The sequence below is a fragment of the Chrysemys picta genome, chromosome 1 (assembly GCF_011386835.1).
Source record: "Chrysemys picta bellii isolate R12L10 chromosome 1, ASM1138683v2, whole genome shotgun sequence".
Taxonomy (NCBI): domain Eukaryota; kingdom Metazoa; phylum Chordata; order Testudines; family Emydidae; genus Chrysemys; species Chrysemys picta.
This window is the reverse complement of record NC_088791.1, coordinates 150,731,666-150,751,965: the sequence shown is the minus strand read 5'-3', so window position 1 is coordinate 150,751,965 and position 20,300 is coordinate 150,731,666. Positions and strand designations below refer to the sequence as shown.

General features: G+C 43.0%; 1 protein-coding gene across 2 annotated transcripts in view; it reads right to left on the bottom strand.

The window, feature by feature from the left end:
* Window positions 1-20,300, bottom strand: part of ARHGAP31 (Rho GTPase activating protein 31) — a 96,131-nt gene that overhangs the window by 28,918 nt on the left and 46,913 nt on the right. For both annotated transcript variants that reach the window (XR_010593821.1, XM_005304774.5), the window contains exons 2-3: window positions 1,550-1,652; window positions 856-1,000 (exon numbers count right to left, since the gene is read on the bottom strand). Coding sequence is in view for 1 of the 2 variants with exons in the window: in XM_005304774.5 (XP_005304831.2) it covers window positions 856-1,000; window positions 1,550-1,652 (248 nt within the window). In the remaining variant the exon portion in view is untranslated. The remainder of the gene's footprint in view (window positions 1-855; window positions 1,001-1,549; window positions 1,653-20,300) is intronic.

The window sequence follows — 20,300 nt, the reverse complement described above, 5'->3', positions numbered from 1 at the left end:
AGCTATGGTCCCCAGCACAGACTTAGGGAGGCTCAGCAGCAAGGGTTATGGTCTATTTTTCTGCCCCCAGCAGTCCCTCCCAGACTCCTACTTGTATCCACACATAAACTATATTCGCTTTGCAAAATGGAGTCATTACTTTAAATGAGGTTACAGATTTCTGCTTGAACAGTTTCCACTTTCACCTGCTCTTTGTAGCCGGGACATGATCATTATGGCCTGATTTTCCATGGCCCTCTACCTTGTGTCATAATATACACCAATGCAAATGGAGTGAAAGACACTAGCACATCAGCAAGATGTAGTATTTTACACCCACTGTGCACTCACTGTGAATAGGTGTAAATGACTGCACAGTGCATCAGGCCCTGTGTATTCACATGTTATAAAAATTACAAGCGAAGGACAGCAATGGAGGAAAGAATCAGAATTAGGGAGGGAGGGAGGGAGGAAGGAAAGGTTCAATGAGACAAAGAGAAAAAGGGAAAGGAAAGTGACTAAGAGAAAGAATGAGAAAAAACAGAACGAGAGAGTGAGATATAGAAGAGAAGGAGACAGTGTAACACAAAGATAGAGGGACAGAAATAGTGAAGAGAATGAGGGAAACGATGAATGAGGGAAACAAGGAAGGGACAGAGAGAAACAAAGAAAATGAGGAAGAGAGAGACAGCAACAGACAAAATGAAAAGACAGAACAAGGGTGCATGAGCACTGATGGATGATCCCCCCAACACACACACACACACACACACACACACACCCTGACACAGGGTCATCAGAGTGAGACTAAAACACAAACTACCTTTACCAAAACACATGTGCATGCCGGGCTGTGAACAAGAATAAAAGGCTCACCGTAAATTTCTTGTAGAGCTCATAAGTGAGGAGGGGGTTTGGCAGCTCCCTGAAGTACAACTTGCAGAGTGACCCCACACAGTGAATGTCCTGAAGGTAAACTTCCCTTGTCAGGTCTGGACATTGATCAGAGCCAAACTCCTGCCTGAAACAACAGAGAGAGAGAGACATAACAGCCTGGAAGAACAGGAGCTGGAAACAGTCCATGCCTAGTTGTCTGTCACAGACAGAGGGAAAAGAGAAATATGTTATAGGCTGGAAAGCAGAGATCTGCCTCTTTTACCTACAACCTGGCCCAGATCCTCTCCTGAAGCTCAGGCTCCAGGTTCATTCATCTCTGGTTTCCCTCACTCAGCTCCACTGATGGGTCCTAAAACTGACATACAGCGACTACCCTCTCCTGAGGTTGGATACTCCTGGGCTGCCCCTAAAGTACTCCATTAATGGATCCAGAGGGGGGTGCTTTTGGGGGGACAAAAGTTAGTCTCCATAAAGTAGTGTGTTTGGTCTTTACCAGTGTTAGGAACTAAGGTTGTCTCTAGACCTGCTCTCCTCTGTAACAGGGTTGGGCCATGCTGCCCTCATTACACCACCGAGAAACCACATTCAACAAGTCTATGCCTGGACTAGCCCCACACAATGATACTGAGCAATGCCACTGAATCCCCCTTTGCAGTCAGACCCCTGCCCTTACCTCAGCTTCTGTATGTTGGATGTCACTCCAGAGAGCCGGTAGATTCCATCCACAATGCCGTGGGTCTCAATGAACTCAGCACAGCTCCTCAGCACGTACGGGACTAATAATGGAAAGGAAGATGAGGTCAGCAGTGACTAGGCAGAGAGAAGATCTTTCATGAGGGTCCTCAAGAAGACAATCCCATTAAATGGTGGCAGAGCCTCTCTGCAGTGACCAGGAAAGGATATTGTAATGGGTGAGATCAAGAATAGCAAAATAAAATCCTTTAAGTGGCCACAAATTGATTTACAGAGCTAGACAGCAGGTCGCACGACAGTTCTGCAGCAGCCATGGTCATCATCTGCTCTGACAATAATGGCCTGTAATCACAAAGGCTGCTCTAGCCATACCTTGAAATGCAAAAAAAGGCTTTTTCCAGAGGGGAAAGTGATTCAATCATAACTGGGATCATGAAGTACCAGGAATCCTCCGAGCATGCTGTTCTCATGAGATCTCCAGCCTAGCTGTGTTCATAGAATCATAGAATATCAGGGCTGGAAGGGACCTCAGGAGGTCATCTAGTCCAACTGCCTGCTCAAAGCAGGACCAATCCCCAACTAAATCATCCCAGACAGGGCTTTGTCAAGCCTGACCTTAAAAACCTCTAAGGAAGGAGATTCCACCACCTCCCTAGGTAACCCATTCCAGTGCTTCACCACCCTCCTAGAGAAATAATATTTCCTAATATCCAACCTAGACCTCCCCCACTGCAACTTGAGACCATTGCTCCTTGTTCTGTCATCTGGTACCACTGAGAACAGTCTAGATCCATCCTCTTTGGAACCCCCTTTCAGGTAGTTGAAAGCAGTTGTGCCAATTGGTCTGATTAGTTTGGATAAAAATCAGAGAAGCATTTACTCTTGTGTGTGAGACTAGTGCCCAGTGACGAGGGCTTAGAAATACCTAGAGAGATCAGATTAGATGGAAATACAGGCCAGATCCTCAAATCGACATAGCTCCATGGGCTTCAAAAGAGCTCCACCAATTTATACCAGCTAAGGATTTAGAAAAGAGCCCAAACCACTAAATTCATATCCAGATCTGGAGTTCAAGTGTGTTTCAATCTGAGGTTTTGCTTTCTCTCATTACACAAGTATAGGAGCCAGTCATTCTTTTGGTTCAGATCCAATCCCCTGTTGTCCCCAGTGCACTCAGCTGGCAGAGTCCTTCCCTATTAAATGCAAATCACTACATTAATGCAGTATGAAGGCTGCACAGTTATAATCCCAAGACAGTCAGGAAATGCAGACGTTAAGGTTCCTCACAGCCGCATTAACTCGGCCACATTGTGCGTCCCGTACACTCTGTAGGACAAACAGTAATAGATTAAGCTCTACATTTAACCAGAAAAGCAGGCATAGCCATTGCTGCAGTGCCACGAAGCGAGGCTAAGGGCTGAACCTTTCCTGGGTTCTAGTGGTTATAACATGCAGCAGTACGGTCATACCAGCCGGGATTTTGACATTTAGGACCCACATCCAGCAGAACAAGGAGGGTCTGAATGTAGCACAACTAGTGCGGTTCCATTACACAATGGAGAAGGCATGCAGGAGTCTTCCCGGGGGGCTGTACCTCTTATGTGCCATGCGGCACAGCACCACTGGGGCTGTAACATGGAGCAGTGCATTGGGGAGGGACGGGAAGGGGTTATTGGATCCATTTCCTACACCAACCTACCAGTGCCGTTTTTTCTTGTCCTGGCCATTAAGGGAAAGGTTTTTGGTTTTTTCCTGGAGGATTTTGCTACTTAATGTAGCATGACACTTACATGTCCCCTCATGTCCACTCTCTCTCTCAGCAGTAGGATCCTGCTCAGGTCAGGCAGAGAGAATGTGTGGAGAGGTCATAAGAGGAGTGGACATCTTTGCACTCCACTAAAAGTCTTAGCAGATGCCATGAGGTCAGTCAGAAGTGATTGTTCAACCTTTTATAATATTGTCATGCCTGTCCTTGCAAGCCAAGCCAAGCCAAGGCACCAGTCCTTAGTGAGGTCTCTGCCCATGTCAAGGATCAGGTTTCAAACTTCAGCCACTGTCACTGTATTCCCATTCAGACTACAATGGGCCAGATGTATTGGGGATAACTTTTTGTTTTAGAAAGCGGTGGAGGTAACCCGGGAGACAGACATTTTAGACTTGATTCTGACCAACAAGGAGGAGTCGGTAGAGAATCTGAAGATGGAAGGCAATTTGGATGAAAGTAGCCGTGAAATGATAGATTTCATGATTCTAAGGAAAGAAAGGAGTGACAACAGCAGAACAAGGACAATGGACTTCAAAAAAGCAGACTGTAACAGACTCAGAGAACTGGTAGGCACGGTCCCATGCGAAGAAAATCTGAGGGAAAAAGGAGTTCAAGGAGACCTGGCAGTTTCTCAAAGAGCCAATATTAAAGGTGCCACAGCAAACTATCCCAGTGCAAAGGAAAGATAGGAAGAATAGTGAGAAGCCAGCATGGCTCCCTCAGGAGCTCTTTAATGACCTGAAAATCAAAAAGGAATCCTATAAGAAATGGAAACATGAACAAATTGCTAAGGGTGAGAACAAAAGAATAGCTCAAGCTTTTAGGGACAACACCAGAAAGGCTAAGGCAAAAATGAGTTATACATAACAAGGGACATAAAAGGCAATAAGAACTAGTTCTTTAAATAATTTAGGAGCAAGAGAAGATGAAGGAAAGTATAGGTACTCCCCTTAGCGGGGAAGCAGAGCTAATAACTGATGATATCAAGAAGGATGAGGTGTTTAATGCCTATTTTACTTCAATCTTCACTAAAAAGGTTAATGGTGACCAGATACTCAACATAATTAATATTAACAACCACCAGGAAGGAATGCAACCAAAACAGAAAAAGAACAGAACTTCGATATTTGGAAAGATACTGGAACAAACTACTAAACTCCTAGAGGACAACAGAGTTATAAGTAATAGACAACATGGATTTGTCAAGAACAAATCATGGCAAACCAACTTAATTTCCTTCTTTGTCAGGGTTATTGTCCTATTGAATGGGGGAAGCTGTAGATGTGATATATCTTGATTTCAGTAAGGCTTTTGACACTGTCCCACGTGACATTCTCATAAGCAAACTAGGGAAATGTGGTCTAAATGAAATTACTATAAAATGGACGCAAAATGGTTTTAAAGACCATACTCAAAGACTAGTTATCAATGGTTTGCTGTCAAAGTGGGGGGATATATCTACTGAGATACTGCAGGGGACTGTCCTGGATCCAGTGCTATTCAATATTTTCATTAATGACTTGCATAATGGACTGGAAAGTATACTTATAAAATTCACAAATAACACCAAGGTAGGAGTGGTTTCAAGCACTTTGGAGGACATGATTAGAATTCAAAGTGACCTTGACAAATTGGAGAATTGGTCTGAAATCAACAAGATGAAATTCAATAAAGGTAAGTGCAAAATACTACACAGTCAGGAAGAAAAAAATCACATTCACAGCTACAAAATGGGGAATAACCAGCTAGGCAGTAGTACTACTGAAAAGAGATTATAGTGGATCACAAATTGAATATGAGTCAACAACGTGAGGCAGTTGCTAAAAAAGCTAATAACGTTCTGGGGTGTATTAACAGGAGTGTCGTACATAAAACATGGGAGGTAATTGTCCCCAATCTACTTGGCCTGGTGAGGCCTCAGCCAAAGCACTGTGTCCAGTTCTGGGTGTCACACTTTAGGAAAGATGTTTACAAATTGGAGGTAGTCCAGAGAAGACCAACAAAAATGATAGAAGGTTTAGAAAACCTGACGTATGAGGAAAGGTTAATAAAACAGGGCCTATTTAGTCTTGAGAAAAGAAGGCTGATGGAAAGCCTGATAACAGTCTTCAAATATGGTAAGGGCTGTTCTAGAGAGGATGGTGATCAATTGTTCTCTATGGCCACTGAAGGTAGGACAAGAAGTAATGGGCTTAATCTGCGGCAAGTGAGATTTAGGTCAGATATTAAGAAAAACTTTCTAACTATGAGGGTAGTTAAGCACTGGAATAGGTTTCCCAGGGAGGTTGTGGAATCCCTGTCACTGGAGGTTTTTCAGAATAGGTTGGACAAACACTTGTCAGGGATGGTCCAGGTTTACATGGTCCTTCCTCAGTGCAGGGGGCTGGACTAGATGAGCTCTTGAGGTCCCTTCCAGCCCTACATTTCTATGGTTTGGTGCTCCTGGCTAAGCGGCTCGCTGAGGTTTCCTCAGCAGAACGGAATCTTCAGGTGGTGTTGAGCCAGCTTTATGCCACCTCTGTTACTAACCCAGCCCCCACCCCCACCCCCAGTGTAAAAGATGGGGCCAAGAGAAAGGAAACATGGCCAGAGCATTGTTACACTCTAGCAATCCCCAACTGCAGGAATGGCCCCTTAAGGCTGTTCAAAGTTGCTCTACAAGACCAGCAGCCTGAGGCTTAGATTGCCCCAAAGGTGACTAACAGCAACCCTGGTGGCTCCCCACACCTCTCAACTGCACTGGGTACAAGAGAGTCTGGCCTAATGTGGTTAGATTTGTTTGTTTGACCATTTTTGCAATGGGAAAGATTAATTTTATTCAATTTTTCGTAACTCAAAAATGGGGAAGAAAAGGGTTTTCCTCAAACTCTCCGCCTCATAATCTAATACACCTTTGGGGATGGCACCTAGTATGAAAAAATTCAGCCCAAATGTTGAGTGTTATGAAAGGTTGTGAACATGCTGGAATAGAACTATCCCAAGCTATATATGTACTGGGTGCTCACGGGCATCTCCTTTCATATGTGTTCATTTGGCAGTGTAAAAATGGCACCCATCATTTCAGCAGCACATGAGCAAGTCGTGCAAATTAAACCAGTAAGACAGCATGACCGCTTGTCACCCCTCTCTCTGCTGTGTCTCACAGATCCCATCCCTCCTTAGCCTACCTACAGTCTCCCTAAGCTACCCCTTTGTCAAAAGCCAGGGTACAGAAAGGCTTTGCGACATGGCTTGATAATCAACAGGTTTAAGCTGTGTCAGAACTGTCTCTATAGCACTCAGCTGGGAAGCCCTCCCTATAGAATTATTTCTATGTGGAGTTTCACCTGAGTGCTTACATCAATGACCCCACTGGTGATTCATTGCAGCACCCACTGCAGTCATTTGGGAATTCTTGACCTTTAGTCTCCCGTGCCTTAGCTTGGGAAGGCCCTCTTTGCACATCCCTATTGCTCTCTGCTTGCTTCCACACAAACGCACACAAATGGGGGGAGGGATAGGTCAGTGGTTTGAGCATTGGCCTGCTAAATCCAGGGTTGTGAGTTCAGTCCTTGAGGGGGGCCATTTAGGGACCTGGGGCAAAAGTCTGTCTGAGGATTGGTCCTGCTTTGAGCAGGGGGTTGGACTAGATGACCTCCTGAGGTCCCTTCCAACTCTGATATTCTATGATTCTATGAACCCCAGCAATGCATAGATCTCATATATCTGCCAGCAATTACTCTGAAAGTCACATGATCCAAACCGAGTAACTCTCCTCTCTGGAAATTTCAAATTTGTCCTGTGTCTTTAGAGCACTATACTGTCTCAGTATCCAATACTGGATCAAACTCAAGGACCTTATGCTGATTAAAGACCCACAAGAGGATGGGTCAGGACTAACCCAGAGATGTGACTTCTGTCTCTGTGGCCTTTGCCTGTCGTAATAGCTGTGCTCATTAGAAACCATGAAACTGTCTAAAAAACAGGCAAGATGCATGGCAGCAAGAGACAGAACTTTCTCAGCAGCAGCCCCTCAGCTACACAACTCCATCCTGAAGGATTAATTCAAACAGGAATTATTCTAGTTCAAACAGAAATTATTTCCATAAAATTTTATGACCTGTGCCATGCAGGAGGTCACACTAGATAGTCAGACACGTCCCTTCTGGCCTTCAAAACTATGAAACTATGGTTCTTCCATGATATCACTGCCTTCAAGATGAAATGTGAGACTCATCCTTTCACAGTAACAGCATCCTCCTCCCAGCAACGGCAACTACACTAATAAATCACGTGGAAGGACACTGATGGGAAGAGAGGAAAGAAGAAAGCTTCTCCCACCCCTTTTCTGAAAAGCCAAATGTTCCTTTGGGACATGCCCCTGGAGAGGAGAGAGAAAAACATTTCCATCTCTGAGTACAACCGATAGCTGCTTATCTGTAACGTGGTTAAGCACTCAGACACTGTGATGAGGAGCATAATATGAATGATTAGCTGGAAAGAAACTAAATAGAATTCTCCCCTCCCCCAATCACCCTTGCCTGTTTAGATTGTCAGCTCTTTCTAACAGTGACTGTGTGTGCCTAACGCAATGAGGCTTCAGTCTTGGTTGAGGCCTCGAGGAGAACCTCTGATATAAAATACAAATAATACTAAAAGATAGACAGATCCATGTTAATTTCAAATTTATTTTGGGGGGAAGGTGGGTGAATCACTGTTTCATCATCATCCTCTTTCCCACACCAGCAGGTGCATAAGGCAGAAGTCAAACAGCACCTATCCTGGGCTCATATTTCTAGGTCTTTTATATTCAGATGTAATAATGCCACTTTATCCACTATTGTGCTATGGAGACTGCCTCTAGACCAGCCTCTCCATCTCTTGCTATGGGGTTGCCAAAGAAATGCTTGTTTAGGCAGACTATTATCGGACATTCTTAAAAGGTGTCCCAAATATGTCTACCTCTTCTTTTGTACTGCTTGTATTGTTGTAGGTAGTTGTGCCCATTCTAGGACCTTTTCATTACTTATTTTAACTATCTATTTTACTTTGAGTATTCTGTGCAGGCACATGCATTGACAGAAGTTTAGTTTGCATTGAATGGATGGATTATTTTTCAATGACTCTGCTCCATATAGAAGGACACTTAGGACATTGCTTCTAAAGATCTTGAGTTTGGGGTTTTTGCTAATCACAGAGGAGATCCATATGATTACATATTTGAAATAAAGCACCCGCTTTACCTATTCTGGACTTCATATCAAACATGCACTCATCAGTATTATGAATGATGCTACTCATATAAATATATTCATTGAGGATTTTCAAGGCTTCACCTTCCAAGTAGATAAAATCATCAGTAGGTAAATTAATTTTCATAATTTCCATCTTTGATTTATTGATAAGAAGACCTACTTGCTTGGCAGAGTTTGCAAGACCAAATGTCTTTCACTGAACATCTTCAACTGAATTATTTATAAGACAGATGTAATCTGCAAAGTCAAAGTCTCCAAGCTCGCCATCTATCCATGCAATGCCAGTTTCCATGCTGACAGTCCGTCGCATAACAAAATCAATAGTGACTCACGCCAATGTTAACATTAAACTAGTCAGTGAGCTCCTGGTTTATCTTTACTGTATATTGAGTATTCTGATACAAATTTTTAATAATGTGAATTATTTTGTTGGGAATTCCATAGATTCATACTGTCTGCCACAGTGACTCTCAGTCAACACTATCAAATGCTTTTTAGAAATCCACAAAATTCTGAACTAGTGTTTGCCACAAGGAAAAGGACAAATTAATGAGAGACAAATTAATTGAGTAAACTGTAAAGAATGTTAAAAACCCACACAAAAACCCAGTTACTAGCATCTAGATGGCTCAGTAATATGGTCTATGCCTTAAAACACCTTAGTCAAACAGTGTGAAGGATAAACAGATATAAGAAAAAAGATACCAGAAATTCAAGAGTCATTTACAAGTGACTAATTTGACCTCAGGGGGAAAAACTAGTTTAAAAAAAGTTTTTTTCATCTGCTGAGCCTGGGATTTGTATGGAATAAATCGGGGAAAGAGGCCTCAGGCAGATGAGAGAATCTCTTATGTACCAGTGTGGATAAAAGTCAGTGAAGCTGGGAATGAGTGACCGGGGATGGATCACTTAATGATTACCTGTTCTGTTCATTCCCTCTGGGGCACCTGGCACTGGTCACTGTTGGAAGACAGGATACTTGGCTAGATGGACCTTTGGTCTGACCCAGTAGGGCCATTCTTATGTTCTTTTTTTTTTTTTAAATAAATAAATAAAATCAGATTTTTTTTATTTAAATCGGATTTTTTGGATAAAATGTTTTTTGAGGAAAAAACCTATCTAAAGATCATTTTAATTAAGGTACATTATAGTTCAAAGATATCTCATCATGGACTAGGGATTATAAATTCTAATTCTATAGTATGAGACAATATACCGTATTCATGTAAGGTTTAAGAAAAGTTTTGTAAATGAGTTCCAATAGTTCATGGATTAGGGACCCAATTTTATGGGGCTCCAGGGGCTTCTGTATAGATTATTTAGGTTAATCTTTCTAGCTACCCAATGGGACTCAGTGCTCAGTCTGGAAGATACCATCAGAGATGCTTAGTTTTGCAGTTCTCAAACTGTGGATTTGTGTCTCCAGAGATAACATGCTTGTTAACAGCAAAAATGTTTTAAATAATTAAATAATATATAGAGGTGAGAAATAACAGACCTCAACCCTATTGTCCCTCTGCAAATTTGTGTACACAGAGTCAATCCCTTACCTCTCTCTAAAAGTGCAAGGTTTCAAAAAGTTTAATGAATAGAAGATTGTTGGGGGCGGAATAGATCTGAACAAGAAGAAATCTGGAGACAAATGTGAGACGGGAGGGACAGGCAGTAGAAACAAAAGTGAAACTGTTTGAGCAGCATATTCTAGAAGTCTTGAGGTCCTTCTGAGTATAGCCTTTATTGATTTGAGATCTACCATACCATTCTTTCACTAGAAGGGAAAACCTATAATGGCAGCAGGCCGTAAAAGAGACCCAGTTTGAGAATATTTTAATGAAGTTCCTCTACCTGTGGGTAAGACAGGCATGCGTGCAAAATGCAAACAGTGCAACAAACAAATGCAAGGCCTGGTTGCCAGAATGAAACATCATCTTGAGAAGTGTTCCTTCTCAGGAGGAAGCTGCGTTGAAGATGATGAAAGGAACATGTCTGAACATGCAGGATCTTCAGGTTGGTAAACTTTTGTATTTCATACTTCTTTATTGAGGACTGCCTGTCTTCCTTATGGACTATTCTTGAATTCTCATGTTTGAGCAAAAAATATAGTTGTTACTCTATGGTACTACCATTTTAGATGCAGTTGTGATAAAAAATAAATAGCTGAAATAGGCAGATCTCCCTTTTACAATGTCACCTTTGAAGTAGTACTGAGTGTCAGTGAATGCAATGAGTAATACTAAATGAGCAGTATGGTAATAATAATTAAATAACTGCATTGACTTATTTTGTTTAGGAGACTCCATCCTCAACATACAGGATTCTGAAGACTATCCACCTTCAAGATCACCATCATTTTCTATAGTTTCAGAGTTATCTGCCAATTATAGTGTTTCAGTCACATCATGTATGTCACACAGACACAGATATCACCTGTAGCAAAAAGAAAAAAGAAATCTCCATCATCCAGAAACAACCATAGATAAGTTTGTGATAAGAACCAACAGATTACAAAAAGAGGTAATTGATGAAAAAATTGTCCTGTTTGTTTATGCAACAAACTCTCCTTTCCATATGATTGAGAACCCACACTTCATTAACATGGTTTAGTCATTAAGACCGGGATACAGTCCACCCAACAGAGCAGATGTTGCAGGCAAATTGCTGGATAAAGTGTAAGAGAAATTGAGCAGTGTGCAAAAGGTCTAGAGGGTAAAATTGTTAACCTGAGTCTTGATGGGTGGAGCAATGTCCACAATGATCCTATTGTATGTGCTTATGTGACAACAGAAGAAGGGAATGTCTTCCTTACAGAAACAATTGATACATCGGAAAATGCACACACAGCAGAATACCTACAAGAAGTAGCAGTAACAGCTATAACAAACTGTGAAAAAAATGTCAAATGTCTAGTACGCAGCTTGGTCACAGACAATGCTGCAAATGTATCCAAGATGAGAAGAAATTATTTAGAAGAGAGTGAAGAGAGTCCCAAGCTAACAACATATGTTTGGAGTGCTCATTTGATGCACCTCCTAGTGAAAGACTTCAGTGTTCCAGAAATAAAGGCTAATCTTGTTGAAATTGCAAAATACTTCTGTAACAACCACTTTGCAACAGCTGCTCTGAAAAAAGTGGGAGGAACCAAGCTAACTCTCCCACAGGATGTGCAATGGAACTCAGTAGTGGACTGTTTTGAGCACTATATCAAGAACTGGCCCAATCTGATGATAGTTTGTGAACAAAATCGTGAAAAAATAGATGGCACTGTCATAGCCAAAGTTCTCAACATTGGGTTTAAGAGAAACATTGAACACATGCTGAATACCCTGAAGCCTATTTCTGTAGCCTCAAACAAAATGCAGGGAAATAGCTGTTTTATTGCTGACGCTGTTGAAATTTGGAAGGAACTGAGTGAGATCTTAAAAAGAGAAATATGCGATGACAGAGTTAAATTACAAGCATTAAAAAAACAAATGGGACAAGCACTATCTCCAGCTCATTTTCTTGCAAATATTCTCAATACTCGGTACCAGGGTCAAATCTTAACTGCTGAAGAAGAGGAGTCGGCTATGACATGGACATCCAGCAATCATCCCTCCATAATGCCAACTATAATAAACTTCAAAGCTAAGGGTGAACCATTCAAGAAATATATGTTTGCTGATGTTTTAAAGAAAGTCACACCAGTGAACTGGTGGAAGTCACTTAAGCACTTGGATTCAGAGACTGTTGAAGTGATAATCTCACTTTTAACAGTAGTACATAAGAACAGCCATACTGGGTCAGACCAAAGGTCCAACCAGCCCAGTATCCTGTCTACTAACAGTGGCCTGTGCCAGGTGCCCCAGAGGGAGTGAACCTAACAGGTAATGATCAAGTGATCTCTCTCCTGCCATCCATCTCCACCCTCTGACAGACAGAGGCTAGGGACACCATTCCTTACCCATCCTGGCTAATAGTCATTAATGGATTTAACCTCCATGAATTTATCTAGCTCTTTTAAACCCTGTTATAGTCCTAGCCTTCACAACCTCCTCAGGCAAGGAATTCCACAGGTTGACTGTGCGCTGTTTGAAGAAGAACTTCCTTTTATTTGTTTTAAACCTGCTGCCCATTAATTTCATTTGGTGACCCCTAATTCTTATATTATGGGAAAAAGTAAATAACTTTTCCTTATTCAGTAGCTTCTTCTGCCGGTGTAGAAAGAATATTTTCTTCCTTTGGACTAAATTCATTCCAAATTGAGAAATCGTTTGGGATCTGAAAAAGCTTGTTTTTCTTTTCCAGAATATGAACAAACAGGAAAATGAAGGTGAAGACGATTGAATTAGCTGCAGAAGCCAATATTTTAAGTTTCTCATGTTGACCTGGCTGACATAGTCGATTTAATTTTTGTTTTGTTTTTTAAATATTTCATTTAACTATGTTAGTTAAAAACAATTTTAACAAAAACAAACCTGATTTTAAAAAAACTTGAATGTTTAACTAAATTCAAAAATTCATATGCTTGGTTTTTTAAATATTATATGTTTGCTGTTGAAGAAAAAAATCCAGAATACATAACGTTGTTGTTTTAGTTAAATAAAACAATTTAAATGTCTGGCTGGTGATGTTCTCCTCCTAATACAGCATGGCAAGAAAATCCTCCAAATATTAATGATTAACCTGTTGAATTGGAGATAGTTCACCTCCCAATGACTTCATAAATATCTGCTTCAATTATCTTTGGTAAATGAAATAACCAAACAATCATTCATTTTCTGATGTCTCTGTAAAACTAATCTGAAAAGTTTTCAAAATAAATCACTTTAAAAATGTATAGTGTGTACCTTCTAAAAATGAAACCTACACCTATCTCGGAGTTGTGAAGAATATGTATTAAGGTTATAACAACCAACAAGAATGCACTTTTATGTAGAAATCCATGATTAAATCGAGACTTCCTGACTAGTGATTTAAATCAATTTGATTTAAATCAAATCCACCCTGTTATGCACCAATTGAGGGAGGCTAGCCCAATCCACAGGCAAGCAACAGAAGGGACCCGAGGGAATACAGGTCAGCAGCAAACCTTTTCTATACTTTTACCGAGTTTAAACATTTGTGTGAATTTAGCATTCATGGAAGTGAGGGGCAGATAACTACGGAGACAGCCTAACATGGCATAAACAGGTAATATACAAACAGAGCCCCTGCTATTCCAGTGCTGGGCTCCCCACACAGCTCTGCCAGTGCCCCTCAATCATCATGCACCGTGATTTCCTTCTATTTCAGTCCTTCGATTCTTCTGAATAGAAACACCCAGTTGTGCCAAATTGTGTGGTGGTTTTGTGATGTCAAAAAATTTCACATGAGACCATTTCACTTGTGGCCAGAAATTATAGACTTGACCTCAGGTCCCTGGAGGTGAAAGGACTGAATCCATTTCCTGCAAAGCAAGCCCCTAAATGCAGCACTTGTGTGAAACTGGAGCACAATAAACGTTCTGTTTCAGCAGAACCTGCAGCACTGAAATCCCTCAGCAGTGCTGATCTCCTAGCAAGCTGATTTATTAGGGCATTAGAAGGAGGGAAGGGGAGAGTGGTAGTGGGCAGCTGACCCCCATTCTGTGCCAGTCTGAGATCATTTCATTCTGGTTTGGCTGTTTTTCTATTTCAGAGATGAGTCAGAACCAAAACAATGGGTCTAATCATCCCTGAACTTGGGGGCAAGTTCAGATCCAAAAGTGAACTTTACAACAGGATTCTAGCTCCATAACAGGCCAACCGGAAATCTTGGATCTGAACATTCTGGGGTTCTGAGGAAGTTCAGATTTGGATCTGAACTTTGCAGCAATGTGTGTGTGTGTGTGTCATGTGTGCATGAGAGAGAGACAGACAGAGAGAGAGAGATGGGAGTAGATGTCCCAATCCTCATAAGTTTCTATAATTAAAAGCATGCTGGAGGCTTGGAAGTTGGAAGAGGCAGCTGGTGTCACACAAACCCCCACTTGTTCTGCCAGACAGCCAAACTGTCCTCATTTGAAACTACAATAGAAACCAGATGGAGAAGAAGAGGAGAGTGTGGAACCAGGCATCAATCAGAAGGGAAACTGAGTTATAAACATAACACAGAGAGAGAAAATGATGGTTCTCTTCCTCTTAGACAAAAACAAAACAAAAGACCAGTTTCAGTGATTAACACCATTCTCGCTGAATGCCGATGGTGGGGCCCTACGGAATGGGACTATGTACCTTTATCATAGACTCATTCCATGAACATGTGCCATGTCACATTCCTATCCAAGTCACACTCCTCATACAGCAGTTATATATCATGTCTCCCTTCTATCCTGATCAATATCCCTCTGATGAAGGCCATGCATGGTCACGGTTTCTTACCTCCCACCAGGCTCCTGACTAAAGCTGGGAATGAAATGATTTTCCCATCCCATGAATATTTCTAGATATAGAACAATATTCCCATCCCAAAATAACACAAGACATTTGAGATTTCAACTTCTGTCAACTGAAAATCTGAAAAAAAAAATCAGTTTTGGGTCAATCAAAATGTTGTACTTTGATTTTGACCAATTTTTCTATTTAAAAAGGCTCTATATCCCTTCTAAATTATTTAATCCTAGCTAATGTAACTGTGGATGCTCGTATTATCCACATCTAATCCTTCTAAGCACTTGGCTTCAGTGAAATCTTGTGGTAGTGAGTTCCGCATGTTATACATACACAACGTGCAAATTAATTATTCCCTTTGTCAGTTTTTACTTGTTTTTACTTATAGAGCAGTGGTTCCCAAACTTTAACAACCTGTGGACCCCTTTCACTAAAATGTCAAGTTTCGCGAACCCCCTTCTAAAAATGAATAATTCCAGGGATTTTCTCCTTTACCTCAGAATAAATGATAAAAGCAGTGATCTTGGAAATATAACATTTGTTTTTATGACATGCTTATTCCACACTATTATTAATTATTATTTATCATTACAGTATTTTTATTACATTGTGAAAACGGCAACACTCTTCCAAGATCTCACTCTCATAGCTTGTATCACTTTGAATAAGCCTGTTATAAGAAAAGGCTCCTATGTTTCATCAAGGAGTATCAGATGTGAAACAGCCTGAAGGTATTTAAGACGCCAACTCAAAGAGTTCCTCCTTCCATAAGCATTCAGGTCTTGAACAGTCCAGGCAAACAACGCACGTTACAACAAAGCTTAAATTTGTTCTTCATAATAATTTTAAAAACAATACTAGCTGCCTATTTAATTATTAAATCTGCAAAAAATATCCACCTCCCGTTCCATTTCTTATAAGGAGTCTTGAAGTTTAAATCTCCTCAGTGTGATAGATATGCTTGCTTTGATCTGCTTAGCTCTTGGAAGCTCAGGGGCTCCAGGCTGCTGGCCCCGTGCTGCCCGGGGTCCCTAGGGACAGCTCTGTCTGCCATTAGGGAATTTTTTCCCAAGAACCCCCCATAACATTTCGTGAACCCCCAGGGGTTCATGAACCCCAGTTTGGGAACCACTGTTATAGAGGAATGCGTTCGTTGGCATGGCTAATGTTTGGAGAGCTGGTGTAGCTATGCCAGCAGAATTCCTGCTATTGGCTTATTCTGCATCTACACTAGGGGGCTCTGCCCTCCTATTAAACTCAGCTGTTAATGTTCCAACTTGCCTTCGGATTCTTAATTGCAATTTGTGACTGTTCCAAACACAACCTGAATTCCCCCCGCCAATCTCATCATACTGGCACTGAATGGGCCCCCTGTTGGCAGCCTCAGACTGAATGGACCATGGAGCCTGAATTTCCCTCTCTCCCTCAGAGAAATCCCTCCAACTCGGGGATCAGGCCCATTGGTGTGGAGCAGCATGGGGGAAAGCCTGTCCTGCATAGCTACGGGGATAGACAGAGAGCTTCAGTCTCCAGGGCTGTCAATGCAACACCTTTCCCCAGCACTAGATTCACTTTACAGCAGAAGAAAAAATAAACTGCCTCACTGTCAGATTGGTTGTTGGTTTTGGCAGTGATGGCTGCGCTACCGGAACCCCCACACACCTGTGTTTAAATAGTAAGAGACAACAAAACAGCATCAAATAAGTTTAAAAATGAATCATCTTATTGGAGCCCTCCTTCCCTCTTCCCCCTTGGCTGCCATCAATTCAGTTAAAAACATGAATCGCTGGCACTGCTCTGATCCTGTCTATGCAGGAGCCAGAGCAACTAAATCATCGACCAACCAACACACTTTCTTTTTTTTGTTTGCGAGAACCGTTGCTGCACTGGCACTGGGATTTCCACAAAAATACCCTTAGCAATCTATCCCAGTGACTAAAGCACAGTCCCATGTTATCATTTTGACTGGCAAATACATACACAAAATGAGCCTCATCCTGCAAATCACTGAGCACTCTCAGCTCCCACAGACTACATTGGTTCGAGCCCTTTGATTCTAAGCTAATGCAATTCAACGCGGCATTCAATACTTGGGGCCAAACTTGAGTTCCATCAAAGACAAAGGCAAAACTCATTGAACTTCAAAAAGACCAGGATTTTGCTCCTTGATACTGTCCCCATCTTGTGTTCAGTACACTCTTTGAGGGAGCTAAAATGAGGGCTCCGGCTGGGGGTGCGGGCTCTGGGGTGGGGCTGGAGATGAGGGGCTTGGGGTGCAGGAGGGTGCTCCAGGCTGGGACCGAGAGGTCCAGAGGGCGGGAGGGGGATCAGGGCTGGAGCAGGGGGTTAGAGCGTGGGAGGAGATCAGAGGTGCAGGCTCCGGGCAGTGCTTACCTCAAGCAGCTCCTAGCAGCAGCGGCATGCCGCCCCACCCCCGCAGCTCCTAGGCGGAGGCACCGCCAGGCGGAGGCACCGCCAGGCGGCTCTGCATGCTGCCCCGTCCACAGGCGCCGCTCCTGCAGCTCCCTTGGCCGTGGTTCACGGCCAATGGGAGCTGGGGGAGGGAGGGGCGCTTGGGGCGGGGGCAGCGTGCGGAGCCCCCTGGCTGTCCCTATGCATAGGAGCCAGAGGGAGGACATGCTGCTGCTTCTGGGAGCCGCATGGAGCCATGGCACACACAGAGCAAGGCAAGCCCCAGACCCCGCTCCCCAGCGGAAGCTCGAGGACCGGATTAAAACATCTGATGGGCTGGATGCGGCCTGAGGGCTGTAGTTTGCCCACCCCTGGTGTAATGTAATGCTCTCCCTGGTAGTAAAGGCTTAGGTATAAGAAAATGAGCAGGGCTGCGATGCTGATGTTACAGAAGTTTCACCATTAACCTTGCTTCTGGTGACACCTAGTGAAAAGGATGCTTAGTTTAAGTGCTGTATCAAAAGCTGATTGAATACAGAAGCAAGCTGGTGCCATATACAGATGGGACATTCGAGGGAGCTGAGGGAAGGAGTCAGCAGGAGAATAACAAAAGTGCAAAGCTGTAATTGGAGAGTTTTCTGTTAATGAAGACTCCCCAGCTGATGCTTCCTGAGCACTCACTGACTTCAGTCAAAATTAGTAAACAAGTCCACAGCCTGTGAGTGTGACATTATGTCTGCTTCTTTCTCTCTCTGCCCCATCATACCCTCATCTCCCTTCTTTTTCTCCGTTCTCTCCCTCTGTTAAAAGGAATGGACAAGGACATAAGCCACATTAGCTCATCTTCGGGTTGTTAGGCAAACAGGAAAATATATAGTTTTTGTATATTTCTCATTCACTCTCAGCATGAGAGTTACAACCCACAAAGGCATCAGCTGCGGTATATGATGAACAGCAAGCCTGCTTCCATTTGCTGTCTCCACTCTCCTGCTGAAATACATTTGCCCAGTCACTTACAATCAGTCCTCTTGAGGTGCCAGCAGACCCCCATCAGCCATTACTTTAAGAGACCATGGGAAACAGCATCTCCCATGAAGAATGGGAACAGTTGCAAAGGATTCCTAGAATCACTGAATCTAGTGGTGAAGTTAAAAACAGCTTGGTCCCTTCTAGTCCATCTCCCGGGTGGCCAGTGCAGAACTGTTCCTTGCTATAGTGGGTTTTTTTTTTTTCAGTCTAGTTTTAACTATGCCAACCAATGTGGCTTCTTCCCTCCTTTTTTTTTTTTTTTTGGTGGTGGTGGTGGTAAGAAAGGCCCATAGGTCTCACTGTTAGAAAACTGTTCTGGGTGCAGAGGTTCTGGGGTATACCCGAAGAGGACCAGCAGATAGTATAAGTTAGACAGTTTTAGAACCCCAGTGCTATGTCCCTCTTTTATCCTAGTTGCTCTCTCTCACACACACAATTTAGCCTATAGTATTTTCTAGAAAATATAGAATTTTTCCTCATTTTCTGCCCTACACTGTAATGCTTTGCCTTGGTAATGCTATGTTGCTCTATAGTTCTCAACAGCTGCCATATTCCACACCAGAGATGACTGCATTTCAATGGTGGGCAAAGTGATGTCTGTGTACAGTTAGTAAAGTGTTTTAGGAGCCCTCAGGATTAAAGGTGCTCCATCTAAGTCATTACTATCATTATATAGACTGAAGAGACACTAAGGTGAAGAAAGCAGATGGGCAATGCTGCAGGTCTGCTCTCCTCAGGCCTGGCTCTAGATTTTGCTGGGTCCTGTTTGAAGTAAAGCATGACTGGCTCTTGACAGACTTCAGTGACTCTCACAGCACCTCAGGAATGGCTGTGCTAGGCAATTAGAGGGAGGGAGGGTTTCAGCAGTTGGCGGGGGCTGACTCCTTGTCACTGTTGGGCCATGGAGGATTGAGGCCCTAAGGTTCTTTCAAGCTTATGGGGGAAAGGACAGGGAAGCTGGATGTGTGAGTTGGGAGAGGATGCTGACAAAGTGGGATCCCCAAAAGATCAGTGCTCTGTATGGCCACATACTGGGCACATACCTAGGGCTGGCCCTGAGTCTCACCTCCTCCAAAACATATTGCTGAAGAATAGGGATGGGCTTAACCTGAAACCCTGGAGCTGAATATCCGTGATATTCAAATTCAGAGAAGTCTGGATCTAGGACAAACTTTGGACCAGAACTGGCCAGGCATCCCGGAGGGAGAATGCTGGACCCCCTCCAGGTGTGTAACAGGTGGTGTGCTCCCCCTGCACACCAATAGCTGCCTGGGGCGAAGTCCCTCCCGGAACATCCCAGGGGTATTACATCTCCACTCTGCCCCCAGTGCCAATCAGGCACAACTGATCTCTCTGCCGGCCCAGTCTCTGTCACAGTTCAAACCAAAACCACAGAGCTGAACATCTGCAGACAGTGTGAGGAAGGCAAGAACTGGATCCAGATCTGAACTTCACAGCTCAGGCCTGCCTCCAGATCGCTCAAGTAGCCAGCTATTCCCTTGCACAGGCAGGGGAATCTTTTCACTATAAATGTTTTTCTAGTAGCCAAACAGATTTGTAGTCTGGAAAGCAGAGAGCTGAATCCTGGAAGTGACAGGCCTGATTCCCCACCACCTGGCACCTTGCATCATTATTTGTATCTGCACCAAGTGGGCAGGAAAGGATTTGGAAGAATTTTACACCCATTTAGTGCAGATGTAAATGTCAACATGGTGCAAGGCAGTGGAGAATCAGACCTGGTATACCTGCTTCCCTGTGGGCAGAGGAGTGTTTCGCTGCACCCCACACAGTACATCTTCGGCGGTAGGTCATGGCTTTCTTTTAAATGTTGCCCTTGGTCAACTGATACAGACTGACACTTTCACTCAGGCTTTTCATTGATCCACTGATAAACAGCAGGCACAG